General features: G+C 40.3%; 1 protein-coding gene across 5 annotated transcripts in view; it reads right to left on the minus strand.

Annotated features, from left to right (window-relative positions):
- The window catches only part of ANK3 (ankyrin 3), a 345,846-nt gene that overhangs the window by 40,994 nt on the left and 289,591 nt on the right, over positions 1-15,261 (minus strand). For all 5 annotated transcript variants that reach the window (XM_069864352.1, XM_069864356.1, XM_069864355.1 and 2 more), the window contains 7 exons: positions 14,742-14,966; positions 11,492-11,646; positions 4,531-4,742; positions 2,862-3,069; positions 2,206-2,302; positions 819-1,047; positions 577-702 (listed from right to left, as the gene is read on the minus strand). In XM_069864352.1, coding sequence (XP_069720453.1) covers positions 577-702; positions 819-1,047; positions 2,206-2,302; positions 2,862-3,069; positions 4,531-4,742; positions 11,492-11,646; positions 14,742-14,966 — 1,252 coding nt within the window. The remainder of the gene's footprint in view (positions 1-576; positions 703-818; positions 1,048-2,205; positions 2,303-2,861; positions 3,070-4,530; positions 4,743-11,491; positions 11,647-14,741; positions 14,967-15,261) is intronic.

Consider the following 15,261-nt stretch of genomic DNA (forward strand, 5'->3'; position numbering starts at 1 on the left):
GAAGAGTTAGATTAGCATGAAGCTCTCTGATGGAAATCCACACAAGACAAGATGTTGAGTGAGTCCAACCAGACAGTTTTGTACTCTGAGATTACCGAGAGACATTTTCTGCTCACCTTTATGTTTTTCTGCCACGTTTTGCACTTGTGCTCATCAAAATGCTTACAAACATCTTTTTGCATGGCAGCTGCGATAAGCTAAGGAAAGTGAACACCTGTTCACAGTAATTCAGAGATGAGAGGTTTTGCACACCTTCTTGGAGCCTGTTCTGCTGTACAGTATGGTTTTTAATGCATCTCATTTGCTTAGTCCCTGGGAAACGGTGATCTACTGGTAGCATTCTGGAAGTCTAACTTGAGATATGGTTTTAATAAAAGGCCGTGAGTCCATACCACGGGTATTCTGGTCCCAGCAGCTCTTTTGTGGCTTCATTCAAAGCACCTTTGCCATGTTATTCACATATTAAACAATGACACTTACATCCTTGGGGCAAGTTAGACCTATTGGGCTGAAAAGGTGTTATAATTTGTGGTGGGGGGAATATCAACAGAATTATTTGGTTTGTTTTGCATTTACCTTGATAGAGAATGGCAGTCTATTTTCTTTGAAAGCATAAAAATTAAAAACAAGCTGCTGTCCTCCTTTAGTCAAAGGGGCCAGATTTCCGTAGCAATCAACGTAAATAGGTTTTCCTTCCAGAACCTATCAAAACAACAAACAAAAGTAAACAAAATCTCTTTTCATAGTAGACCTGCACACACACACATATGATTTCCCCCATCACAGTTCCTGAATTTAGCAGACAGTGAGAAATATACCTCAATATCTTTGCTTCTTGCAACTTCTTCAAAATTCTCCTGTTGCTCCAAAGTTTTGTCCACTTTGTCATCAGTCATGCAGAAGCAACGCAAATTAGATTCCACAGGGTCGTTCATTTTGGCAAATATCACAAACTTTGCCATATAAGGAACACATATTAATTCTCTATAAAGCTGTGTTGCCAGCCCAACAGTCTCTAGTACTTGATGACAGTCTGCGAGCCAGAATCTGAGAGGGAAAAAGTAAACCATTAAATCAACTTTTCACTATGCTCAAACATTGCTTAAGCCTTTAAAGAGAAACCATGCCCTGTGATCCTTTGCCATTCTGCATGCACACTGTCCTTGCAGTCTTCCCAAAGCCGTAGTTTTCCTTCTACTTCCAGTGGAGCTTTAACCACTCAGAAATGGGAATATCTGACAGCGAAACATTGATATACTTATCTGACCCTTCTCGCACTGGTATCTCATAAAAATGCCTATTTTAAGCCTCATTTGAAGCCAAAGCAGGGAAACTATTTCTTGTGACCACATACTATGTATGTTGTAAAGTGCCGATGCTTCACTGTATATTTGATTTGCTAAAACAACCTCCTTGATAACTGATACATACTGTAAAATAACATCCCCCATCTAGCTTAAAACTGAATACACCAACAGTGAAGTTTTCCAGAGAGACAGATGCTAAACTGTCACTTTCTCATCTTGTGATTAAGAGATGGCAATTTTAGTACAAGTTATAAATATTTTAATTTGAGTCTTTTCCACCTATAAAACCTTTTATTGATGCAAATATTATGTATTGAATGATAAACTCCTTATCTGGCATACCTTGAATTTTATCCACTAGGATGCGCGAATTGTACAGATCCTGTTTAATGTCTCTGATCAGCACGTAGCTCCACTAAGTCTATCAAAATTCACTTCAATCCACGTTGTTTTAGCAAATTATATTTTTTTGAAAGTAGTCTTACATAATTTTCAACTAAAAAGCCCACAGCCAGAAACTCAATGTCTTTAACTTCTTAAACAAATATGGTTTTTTATGAATTACTTCAATTGTGTTATTGAATGAGCATCTTAAGCTTTCCATCTCTGTTGCTGTTTGCAAGAAAAACAAAGCCTCACTGTGGCACTGCAGCCTTTAGAGAAACAGCATTGCCAAGAGACATCACCACAGCAGAAAGGACCAGGACAAAGCTACATGTGCAACCCTGGATGTGTGGGATGCTGATACGTAGTGACAAAGAAGCATCTGGTCCATTACTGCTTCAGCAGACTTGAAAAGGGCTTACAGAATGCCAGAAAAAAAAATCCCACAACTATGCACTTTGTTGATTAAGGGGAAATTACTCCCTAGTGCACTTGGCGAGCTCTGTTACCGTACCTGGCTGAAACATTGGTTGTGAATGAGACAGTGTCATTTGAAAACGTCAGCGGAGTGGTGCCTGTGATATCTTCCCACTGCGCGGGTGAAGTACCTCCTATGTAAATATAAACCATGGAGATTTTCTTTCAAACACCAAGCATATAGGCACTACATTAACATATCTGCATCTTAAGTTATTTTGCTTCACACAAAAAAGGAGAACGTAGACAATAATGTTTTCCAACTGCTGAGCTACATGATATATACTACACCATATGTTATGCATCAGAAAATAATCTTGATATAAGCAAAGCACACACCTACAAGTCGATAGCAAACCCCTCCATGATGCCAGCTAGGAAAAAATTATATCTGCAAATGATTTTTAGTGACAATTATGTTTAACAGCCAAGGCTGAAGTTCTTCATTCCGGCTAAATGACATTTAATATCTTTTAGCAAAGTTCTTCAAAGGCACAAGAACAGATTAAAAGCTCACAGAATCAGTGGGAGCCTTCCAAATGACCTCAGCTGGCTTTGCTCAGAACTGATCTGCATTCTGCAGGACCAAACACATCCATATGCCCTTACTGGAAAGTAGGAGTGCTACAGTCAGGAATGTACAGAGGCACTGCTGTCACTGAAACCCTCACAAAGGGCATGACTCTCTCTAACCTGTAATGCTACATAAAAGTCGAAGGCTGGGTGTCGTGTCTCCTTTGTACCCATTGGTTACACCTTCTCCTGATGGAGGTGGCACAGGAATCGTCATGGTTATTGGCTTGTGAAATTTTCTTCTTCTTGGCTCCACAGTGACAATAGGACTGAAAGTTGCTTTGTTTCCAAGGATTTTTTTGACAATCTCCTCTGGAACCGGTTGAGCCTGTTAACACAGGGAAAGTATTTAAACTGGAGCTACAAATTGGTTGTAGACACGCAGAATGGTTTTCCATAAGATAAATATATTTTCCTTCTATTTTCTGTAGAATTAGATTTCCTTTATTTCTCAGGCAACCTTCCCCTACAGCTCTCAAGTGTGATTATTAGAACAATTCATGCTTAGTATTTTTCTCAACAATCCACCTATGATTTCCTAATAGCTAGCTTGTAGAACAAAACTGTAAATCTCAGAAGGTTGACTGCATTATTTAATGAGTGGCTTTCAGAACATGTTTAGGTTTGTTTTTAATTTACAGTGATTAAATACAATTTCAAAATGCAAAAAGAGGCCTTTTTATCAGCAGTCTTGAAAAGTGAGGACTAGATATTCTGTCCGGAAGATGCTGAACAGCTCTAATACCTGTCAAGCACAAATCCATACTCCCAAGGAACACTGCATAGTCTGATTTACCTCTCCCCTCAGTGCTATTCCACTACTAATTATTAGGAAAGAAATACTTCTTCGAGTCAAATTCATACAGAATGCCTTAAGTTAGAACAGAGCCTTAAGCAAATTTCAGACTCTCTACCTCCATTTTGTGCCTTGAAAGGTTTTATAACTTTATATGGGAAGAAAGGTGAAAGAGCCAACATGGGAAGAAATGCTATAAAATTTTTGTATTTTTTGTCATCTAAGGCCTGAACTCAAAAGTGACAGATATATTATGGGAATCTTGGGGGTTTGCACGTATATGCCTTTTTTTTCCCCCTAAACATTAAAATCTGTTTCAATCAAGTGGTCCCACGACTCGCTCCATTATTCAAACTGCACAATGTATTGATATCCATGGAATATGTAGCTACAGTGACACCAGTGCACGTGGAGATGTCATGCTTCCTTCCCATTAGATAGCTCTGGAAAGGCAGTGTTATAACCGTAATATCAGATCTTCCATTTTCTCAGGATTAATCACTTTCAGATGTGAAACGTCGTTAACAGACAAGAAATGTTCCAGTGTGAATTCCAGCCACTGGAATCTAAACCAGCATCTCTATTTTATGAACCCATCAGACTTTCCAGGTTATTAAGTCATTTAAAGTGATAATTAACAGATCTCAAAGAAAAGATACCTTCCACAGAGCATTTCTCCACTTTCTGTGCAGTTTGTTTAAGGAGAGTTTAGGCTATATGCTCTTCCCAGATTCCAGCCATCACTAGAAACACAACGGTGAATGTCCTAAGCCACAACAGGTGTATAAAGAGCTGCCAAAAAACTGCATAAACTCTTTTTCCAAATACATTCCTACAGCAAAAGGCAGTCCAGTGGCAGACTCAGGTGTGACTGCTACCCACCTTGCAACCCACCACTAAGAAACAGCACGCTCCTGAGTTGAAAGCCTCATGCATTAGGATCAACAACACGCTTGAAGATGCTGCGGACATGAACACAAGAGGCCCATTTACCTGGAGTCCCACGCGGATCCTTTTGGTTAGTGCACCCTCGGGGAAGGACGCTTGGACACGTGGCACCGTCGTGCTGCTTAGCACCCCACCCTCCGGGCCTATCTGGTTACTCTCCTGCTTGATTCGCGAGACGACTGCGAAGTACTGAGGGAAATCCTTTGTGACGATCCTGCAGATACGCTTCTTCTCTAGCTCCTCGATGCTGTCCAGCTCTGGTGGGAGAAGACAGTTAAAACATACAGGCATTACCTGCCCAGTGACATACCAGACACATCTGTGAGTGTGAGGTTTTGAATTTGCCTTAAAATGCTTGAGTTTTTATTTATTTACTACAGGAAAAAGAAAACATGCAGTGCTATTAATTCTCAGGCTTTGGTTTGCTTGGTGAACTTTTGCATAAATCTTCGCAATAAAAGAAAACAGGTGACGGTCAAGCTTCTTTCCTCCTCATCTACATCCAGAAGCACACAAGTGCACTGATCTTTTCGTGCTCACCTTCACAAGACATTTATTTCCAGCCCTTTCCCTCACATAGCTCTGACACGCCGAAAACCACAGGAAATAAGAGTCAATTCAAGAACTATCTGACTTCACACCAAGCGTGCACTCCAGAGCTTGCCCAGCTAAGGCACTTGAGAAAGTTATCCCCTAGCCTGGCACCAATACAATCCTGACCAGACACTGAGCTCTCCATAAACTGTGGATGTGACAGAGCTCTTTCTGCCAGCACCACCATGGAAACTATAGCAAAGATACCTTTCCATATCAGGCTTTCAGCTGTTTGGGTATCTACCCCCAGAAAACTGCATTGCATTCCTCAGTTCCTAGAGAAACTTAATTCATGCTCAGAGACAACTGGAACAGAAACAGGTCACCAACAATTAGTGCCCTCAGCCACGTTCCCAGCACGCAGGGTCACCACGGCGCAGAAAGGTGCATAGAGTATCTACCCGTACTAACTAATTAATTAAGTAGTTGACATAGATGTATATACTCCAAGGAAAACTCTGTGATATGCCACAAATATAACTAATTATGCAACTATATATGTGTGTGTGCGCACTAGTGAAATCCCTCTGATATAAAAACTACTCACAAACTGAGATAATTACACAAGTGTCATGCATTTCTTCTGTAATTGCTTGCACTCAGCCTTTTAAGCTATTGTAACTGGGTTTCATTCCAGCACTCCACAGATTTCCACTGTTATTTCCCTCCTTTAAAAGGGCATTCTTAAAGAAGAAAGTTTGTTCCTTGAAAGATGACATTTCCATCAGATGCAGCAAGAGAAAGCAGGGGGAGCAGAAATGGTACTAAGACAAAAGGCACATGTACATTTCTTTACTTTATGTGACTGAGACATTTTCCTCCTCTGATCACGTAAGCTCAATTACAGCTCCAAAGAATTAGAATATAAATTTGGCAAAATGTCAGTTTTCCATTTTAAAACTTTCAGCTGTTAATTTGGATTAATTGCATGGCGTTGCTAAGGATCATACCTAGGTACCAGAAGAGGATAATTTCTTATCATAATGTCAGCTTCCATTTCCTTTGACTCAGAGACTGGTATCTGAAGCCTTCTAATGAATTAGGTATTCTGCCTGCAGCCTTTGGAAGTGACAGCTTGTGCAGGAGACAAACCGGATTCTTAAACTACCAGGCAGGTATAATCTTGACTGGTAAATCCTGTGCATTCTCCTGTTTGTTGCTAGAGACTAAACTCACTGCAGAACACTCACAGAGTTGAAGGATATTTAAAATTCCCCTGAAAGAGAAAATTAGTGCTTCATATAAGAACATTTCAAAATCCTTTGAGCCTGGCAGGTGGTCTCATTTAGAGGAGAAAGAAGATGTGAAGATTAGAGTGGCAGAGCAACAGCCAGGCATGGAGTGGAGTTGGACTGTATACAGGGAGATGATGTTTGGATAATACACATGTGAGCTTCTGTATGGAGTTGCCCTCTAACAGGGAAAAAAGACAATCAGCAATCCAATCATGTCTCTGCCATAAGAAACGCAGTGTTAGCATGGCAAAATTAATTAAACAGGGAAAACTAGTCCTGGGAGAGGTCATGTTTCCTGAACACACCTCATACATTTTACAGAAAGAGCTATTATCATTACTATTTTCCTCAGCTGCTGACACTTCATTCGTATGTAATTATTTCAATTAAAAACCCCAAAGGATTTTTTAGTTCGTTGTTTGATTTGGGTTTAGCATGTGTTTTTTTTTAACCACAGAGAACTATACTATTCACCTTCTCTTACAGAGAGGTACAGTAAAGCAGAGAGATGTAAAGCAGAAAGGTGAGGGGCAGAATTGAGAAGTGTCCCAGTGTCACTGTCTCCTAGATTTGTGTTAACAGCCCAAAGAACACCTATTGCCATTAAGTTTTAGTAATTCAAGAAAAAGGTATTCTGAATAATCTGTGCACATTTGTCTTCCCCTGCCTCTGAAGCGTACGGTACGCTTAACCATACTGCCACATGAGAGTTTATGTGGAGAAGGAGAAGGAGAAGGAGAAGGAGAAGGAGAAGAAGGAGAAGAAGGAGAAGAAGGAGAAGAAGGAGAAGAAGGAGAAGAAGGAGAAGAAGGAGAAGAAGGAGAAGAAGGAGAAGAAGGAGAAGAAGGAGAAGGAGAAGGAGAAGGAGAAGGAGAAGGAGAAGGAGAAGGAGGCCCAGCCATGTCCTCCAAGGTCAGAGAGGAACCTCATACAGGGTTGGCTCAGGCCAAGGAAAGCAATCATGCTAATCTTGCCAGGTGAGAGAGTTATGGATCAAATTCATCCCATGTCTAACAACTTTTTTTTTACCCTCAGGTAAAGTAACGCAGAGCGACTGTCTTCTGACTGAAAAGTCACAGAACACCAGGCTAGTTCGTCAGCTCCACGGTGTCTTTTTTTGCTACGGTATCTCATTTCCCTTACCAGGGTCTTAAAAGGAGTTTTGCTAGCACTGAAAAAAGAAAATCACACTTGTACTTAGCAGACTGAACAGTGCTCTGAGTCTTGCAACCGTCCTGCAGTACTGGCTAGAGCAGAGCTGACCTTGTCACTGTGCAAGGACTGAAAGGTGGGGTAAGCATAGGATACCAGTTTCCCCCATACGGAGATGTGCCCATCAAGAAATCATTGAAATAACAGTGGGGCGCCAAGGAGGCAACACTCAAAGTACAGGAGATTGATGAAGGCAGAAAGAGCACGTGGAAAGGTGCAAGAAGACAACTTGTCTTAAAAATGCTGATAACTAGACCAACCCACCCAGCTTTAGTATTTCACATAGGCAGCTAGACACTCCCAATGCCAGAGGGAGGTTTTATCCTCAAATAAGGCAATGCCCTTTATGTGCTCTTTTGTCTATTTTTGCACAGTCTCTTATCTTCCCATTCACAACACAAAGTTTAACAGCAATATATTTAAAAACTCCTCCTGGAAATGTGGCAAAGCCACTGCAGAGTGATTTATGGTGGTATTTTAAACTTCAAGTATACACAAGGTCACGCTCTGGTTTGATCTGCAGATTCAAAGAAGTAGTTATGTAAAAACTCCTGCTTCCCATATGAAACCACACTGAGCAGCTGCAAGCATATTGTAGCCACAAATATTTGCATTTCTTGGCTCGCTCATTAGTTTGCAAATGCCTGTCGAAAGATTAGCTACTCCAGTGTGTCCATTTATGCCCACAATTTGTCTACAGGCACCTAGAAAGGGTGCAGGAATGTAAAAAGCAAACAAGTTATATCTAAAAGAAGCTTGGTTAAAAACAACCTATTTACCAATTAAAACACAGAGAGCTTGTCCTAATAACATAAAATAACATACCAAGTTAGTTTATATTTTACTTGATTTCAAGTTGAAATAAATGTAGTATGGCCAACAGCTGTGAATCGCTACTTTTGTGTTTGGAACCAAACTCCTCCTCTTCCTAAAAATGCCAAGTTCCCTGTATTCCCTCAGCCCTATATTTGCCTAAATACAGCACCATCTCTAGAATAAGAAGTATTTAAGTAGAAACCTGATGGAAGCAAAGAAACACTGAAGTAGAAACCTGATGGAACCAAAGAAACACTGACTCTCTACATCACAATTCATTGTTCTGTCATGATAATTAAAGCAAAGTTCTGTTATTATTTAATCCAGCCTTTAGTGCCCTGAAGTGTTGCCTCCTGCTCTGGATTATTCTGAGCCTGAGCCGTGGTTTTCCAGCAGATGGTGCTGCTTCCAGCAAGGAACAGGCAGGTTTTCAGCAGTCCCCATGTGAAGGCGAGGAGCAAAGATCTCCTCTCTCTCATCCCCACTAGCTAAGTGGAAGAGCAAACCAGTAAAAACACAACGGAGGAGCAAACTGCATCTTTAAAAATTCAGCATAATAGGGAGCTGGGAATAAAAGTTTGGTTGCCCTCCTTCACTGCACAGAAAGGAAAGAATTAGTGAATCACAGCACATTTAACACAAAATGGACCAGCTGTTTTTAATAAGAAGATGGGCACTTCTGCAGCAAGCTAGGGCATTTAGAGACCATTGTGCAGATGGATTTTCTCACAGACACACTAAATTTCTGGAAATGACTGACTATGTGGCTGCTTTTAATTTCAATTAAAGGTTGCTTCTGTCTCCAGAGTTCATACCTGGAATAAAACTTCCAAAGTTATGGCTCTTGAGATACAAGGTACTGCTTCAGAGCCAAGTCTACTTGCAGTATTTTGAAACAAACCAGTAAAAGTTCAGATGAAAAACACCAACCCACTCTTAACAGCACAAATTCATAATTTTCTGTCATTGCTTGGAAGAGCTTTTACACACTTAATTGGAGCAGAATTTTGTCAAGACCCCTGTACTATTTTAATGCAGGGTTTGTTTTTTTCCTTTTGTTTTTCTAACTAGAGAAGGATTAAGCTAAAATAGACTGAACAGATAATCAACACAATGCTCTGGGTGTGTTTGCAGTATTTTTTCTCCTTTCCCTCTCATAAATGATTGTCTGGATTGGTAAAAGGCCAATTTCTGTAGCTTGGCTTTTAAGGTGCTAAATACTTTTACTCTAAAGGAATAGTCCAGTGTCTGTCACACTTTCTGTGATTCACTGACTTTACATACACCCACTAATCTCAAACTACAGTTCACCAGAAGGGAAAAGGCACTGAAACTCTTAGCAGTTCAGGAAGTTGTACTCTGGCTCCAAATTGTGAAGTTATTATTTTAGGCTCTAAGTACTGAAGGCTTCATGCCCATAAAGTGTTTTTATTTATTGAGCTCCCCTCTCTGTAAATTGTGAATTTATCCATATGGCACCTCTGGAGAGCTCTTTCATCAGTGATGCAATTTGGAGCACTTTAGAATAGTGGTTTTGTGCCCAGATTTCCTACCCCAAATTGAACTAAGCCCAGTTTGGAAAGCACATGAAGCAGATAAGCAAGCTGCTGATCAGTTCTGACTCCCTCATCACTGACAACAAGGCACTGACACTTCAGCCAAATGCCAAATTATTACCTCCTATCTCGTGCAGCGCAGAGAAGGAGGAGGTGGTGGTGAGATTTTTCTTCAGAAAGGCTGCAACTATTGCCTTCAATGCTGAAACAATTCTTCCCAAAGCAATACTATCCTGGGCCACCTCACTCTTTTGCCTGTTCCCCTGCTCTTAGGTAGCCTTCTGTGATGACATTTATCGTATTTTTCCAAACCAACTGACCCAGCATTTGCAGCATTTCTGCCCTACTGCTTCATTGGTTGGATTACATTTATTTCTAAATAAATAACTATAACAGCTCATCACATAACAAGCAGATCTTTGTCTTGGCTTCGTATTTTTACAAGCTCATGTGCAGTTCAAGTACTTTGAAGTGAAAATACTACAGAAGTCCATTCTGTTTTTCCCTTTCCTAGGTGCCCAGGAAATTAGTAAAAATACTAAATCTCAGATGTCCAGGGAGCCCCTCACAACAGCACTACTCTCCTTTCCATGTTCTCCAAAAGCACGTCTTTTGCTGAGGCTGCCCTTTTCAAACAAGGAGAGGCCAAGATCAAAGGCAGAGCTTGCTCACAGATGCCTCTCAGAGCTGCCATTCACAGGCTGATCATTTGATTCAAATGCTTTTATGAAAGCCTTAATGAAAGAAATTTCCTGCAGCTTGTACCCCACCACAGTGTGACTTGCTGTAGGAGGTTACCTAGAGAAAATCCTGTAGATAAACATGTACAGAAAACAGAAGTCCAAACCACAGTTATTTCACTCTCACTCAGATGAAAAGAGCTCAAGCAATGGTTTATCAGTACAAGTATTGAAAAATACTTGCTAGGAAAAGAAAGCAGCAGTGCCAAGGTATCAGTTCAGCCCCAGCCTGTCTTTGCCAATGATGTGTCTGCAGAAACCATCTGTCACAGCACTTTCTGATGAACTGTGTACAGTTGACTTCTCTCATCTTAGGGAACTCTCTGTATATAAACAGCAACACCCAAGCAGAACAAGGGAGACAGACTTCCTAGATGGGCATCAGGAAGGCAAGTTGTGCATTTGTGGGAGGCAACCTCTAAAAATACCATTCCAAAGAACGATCTATGAGCCAAGGTCTGCATCTGTGGGAAGGTCTAACATAACTGATATTTACACTTCAGTGTTGGTTTGGAATGACCTTCGTATGGCCCTGCCTGAGCAGCAGAAACGTGTTTACCTCCAGCTGGGAGGTAAGTAACCTTCTTAACATCACATTGTAAAGCAACTGCGAAACTTTGCTTAAACTTGGCAAGACGTCAGACCCAAACTTACCACTCATTTCAGGATGTCTCCAGGCCACTGCTGAACAATTTCTCTTTCCACTCTTTCCACTAGTTTAACGTGTAACACAGGCTGTATTCCCCAAAGTTAGATATCCCCTGCGCTGTTTTACTTTAGGTTGCTTTAGTCTGCTCATGTTAGCAAGCCTACACAAAGGTAAGGCTTGCTAAAGCTTCAAGAAAACGTTTACCTTCATCCATGCCATTGAGTATTTCCGTTAAGTCTTCGTGTTTGCTGTCATACTGGTGCTCCTTCCACGTTTCACCATTTTCACTTCGAAGTACGATTAGTTCTCTTTCCTTTCCTCGCATTGATCCAAAATGTGGGATCTCCACTATGACAGGGCTAAAGAAAAAGGAACCGTATTATTTTTAATCCTGTATCTCCTCACCGCCCTTAATTTCCTATGGGTGAGAAGTTCTTAAGAAAACTACAGTCATTTTAAATAGTTAGCACCATTCCGGTAAAAATGTATTTAGAATTCCCAAAGCTGCACAATCCTTTTTCATTTAAACTATAATTAGCCGATAACCCGAAAATATTCACATACAGCTCATTTTAATGAAAATCTTCTGAAACAGCTGCCTACATGAAAAAATAGTGACAACTTTTGCTAAGGAGTGTTTTCCCTGCTCATTTATCCCAGGATGTAGGTGATCCATCCTGCCCTCAGCACATAAAGCACTACAGACTTTTAATTGGCATTAGCGTAGACAAAATTCAGATTTGGCTCAAGAGATTTAAAGGGGTAGAGTCAGCTCAGAAATAGTCCAGCTACCCAAATGCATGCAACAGCTACTGACTGCAGCAGGAACTGCGTATGCATGTAGGTTTTAAACTTCAGACTTAGTCCCAAGCTTTTCAAAGCTCTCCCTGGCTCTCTGTTGATGCAGCTCCCAAGAAACACAAAAGGTTGTTTCTCATTAGCTTCACTTTCTGGTTCTCATGCCCAAAATCACAGCTGCAACATCTGCACTGTAAACATCATTGGGGAATGTTTAGATCCTTTTGGAATGGATTTCTCTGAGTTAAACAACATCATGACATTTATATTAGTTACTGTCAAACATTCGCTGGGGAAGGAAAGGGGATGAGAAGGTGGTTAATAATACACCTATGCCACCAGACAATGTACCTTCAACAGAGGACTGCAAGTGCATTACTGAACAGTTAGTGTGAACAACCAACAGAAACCACCACTCAATTCATGTGCCATTCCTTAACAAAACAGACACTTTTGCCAAACACTTCACAGGCAGGATATGCATTTTCAAGTATGCTAAGACAAATCGACTGAAATCACACGGTAAGTGAACAATTATGGATTATGCAGCTTTAAGACATTTAAACAGACAGTATCATCATTTTCCTACAGAGGTTGTAAAGGATTTCACTGCTTTGTAGCAACTCGGTTAAAAGTAGCATCACATGATGGGAGAAGTATGCAGCGCTTCTATGGATCTGTACACCTGCAAGGTGCTGAGTGCATTAACCAATCAATTACTAGAGCACGGAAATCACAACGGCCATCATAAGGAAAAATGTAAATTAGTTGGAAATCCAGTTTTCACATTAAATACCAAGGGAGAAGACTTAGATAGTATTTTTCCCCATGAAAACAGAAAAAAAAAGTTGAATTAATACATATTTTAGATGATTTTAAGAACATCTTGACTATTACTTGAATCTTGCACGCTTGAAGAAGAAATAGGAATATAGCTGCTGCCTCCCATTGTGCACAGCAAGTAAATACCAAAAATTCAAATATATTGCTTAAGCTATTTACTCTCTAGTTCAAAAGGAGTACCAACTGAAAACTACCACTACAGTACAATCTTTGCAGGCTAATATCTCAGATACTGTCTTTGTAAATATTTAGAAACCACACAATTCTGTGCATGACATTTAACAAGAATACTCAGTGAGAAGGTATTGAACAGGTTTGGAACACCAAACACTCACCAATATTTTGAAAACCTAATGCAATAAATTTCACAATATGGTTTGAAAACAATGGTCAAAAATATATGGAAACATTCTTATATTTTTAGACTAAACACTGCAGTTCCTTTGGGTAGCATACTTGGCTTTAATAATGTATTTGAACAAAGCGCCTCTTGCAGCTGAAAATATTAGTATTTCTCCAACCTTGTTGAATTAAGCCATTTACTCAATGACATTTTTTCTAAATAATCTTTCATAAGTAACAGACTTTATGTGATCACATTTTACAAGTGCTCTTCCCGTAACACTCACTCAAGGCCTGTAAATACCTTCTCTGCCACAGGGTTGAACATAAAAAGTTGACTGTCACTGTGTATTAAAATGTATTTGATGCAATTGAAACACTTTAAATTTAAAAAATTACAAAAGCACAGAAGTTATGAAAGCAGAATGCTGGCAGTGAATTTTACATGCCTATAAGCACAAGGTAGTAGCAGAGCTGTGTTAAATCAAGCCACTATGATTTTCTTTCAGTGACATAAATCAACTGAAAGCTATAGAAAACATAAAAAAAAAAAACTAAATGGGAATAACAAAAAATTGGAAACAAAAGAAAAACTGTAGACATTCTGTATCTTTTCTGTACATATCCTACCCAATAAATTTTGTTCCTTGTGGACCAAGCTGCAGGATTCGGCTAACCATGCTCTCACCCTCATTTAGAGGGGGAGGAGTGTTAGGAAGATGCAGTTTACTGAATAACATCCATGCAGCAGGAAGAGAAACGAGAAGGGGAAATTAGGAACAAGCTGTCATTCCCGACAGAACCAGCAGTTTACACCAGGGTGCCACTCATGGTAATGAACAAAATTTATAATTAGGGAAAAAAAAAAAGCACCACATCATAGTGGATTGTTTCCCCTATTTTAAGTTACACAAAAAGTCAGTTCCTAGCATTTGTACCACTTGATGCTCTACAGTAAGTGCTCTGCCACTGCTCTTAGTGGCTTTGCTCCACAGGACAGACAGACAGCTCCCAGCAACTACGGCAGCAACCGAGCATTTGCCGCAGCACAGGGCACAGAGCTTAATATTTGGGTCCTTTGGGTGACTTTAGGACATTTTTTTGTGACAGCAGTGTTTTGCCAACACTCTATGAGCAAGAGAGTCAAAACCTGCTCTGAGCTATAGGGGTGCGACTCCCCATGACTTCAAAGACAGGTTGCATGAGTAGATGGGGCAGGACCTGGCCTTTTCATGGCTTTCCTTACCTTCAGCTCCACCCTGCAGTCATCATAGAGGCAAAGCTCCCTTCAAAATATAAGGGTACTTTCTGGAAGGAATGGCAGGTTGGCATTTTTTAATATTTCAATTTAAGTAGCCTATCTGACTTGCTCAAATGTGGCAGGGTCAATATTTAACTATTAGATCCACAGGATAAAGGAAATGAAAGATGCGACATGACCGTAAACAATGAAATTCATAGAACAACTCACCCTAAAAACTGTGCCCCTGCTGGCCCCATTTCTACAAGTCTACTGGCTAATCCTTCTCCTTCAACCATCGGTGGTGGGCTGGCCAGTTTATGCCTCTTTACCAAGCGGCAGGTGATGCGGGTTGGCGCCGTACACTTGCGTGGTGGGATAATTATCCTCATTCCATGATGCCGACTACCTCTCATCGAACCCCCACGTGCATCAACCATAAAACTAACCAGGAAGCTGTAGGAAAAAGGAAAACAAGCAGAAGATCAGCAAAATGTCAACCACCGCAGCCTTGAAAACATCATTAGAAAAGTCCTCCCGATCCCAGCTAAACTAAAAAGAACATAAAGATTCTCTTAGAACTTATACTTACATGTTGTCTATTGGTTATCAAAAGCAGGAATTGCTAAAGGTCTAGCAACATCATGGTGAAACAAACTGGTGCTACTGAGTAATTTGGATTTTAAAAGTACACAAGTAGTGTATTAGTAGTGGTTTATTAGAACTTTAAAACATCTCTCTGTTACCGTTA

Source organism: Phaenicophaeus curvirostris, chromosome 9, assembly GCF_032191515.1.
Source record: "Phaenicophaeus curvirostris isolate KB17595 chromosome 9, BPBGC_Pcur_1.0, whole genome shotgun sequence".
NCBI lineage: Eukaryota > Metazoa > Chordata > Aves > Cuculiformes > Cuculidae > Phaenicophaeus > Phaenicophaeus curvirostris.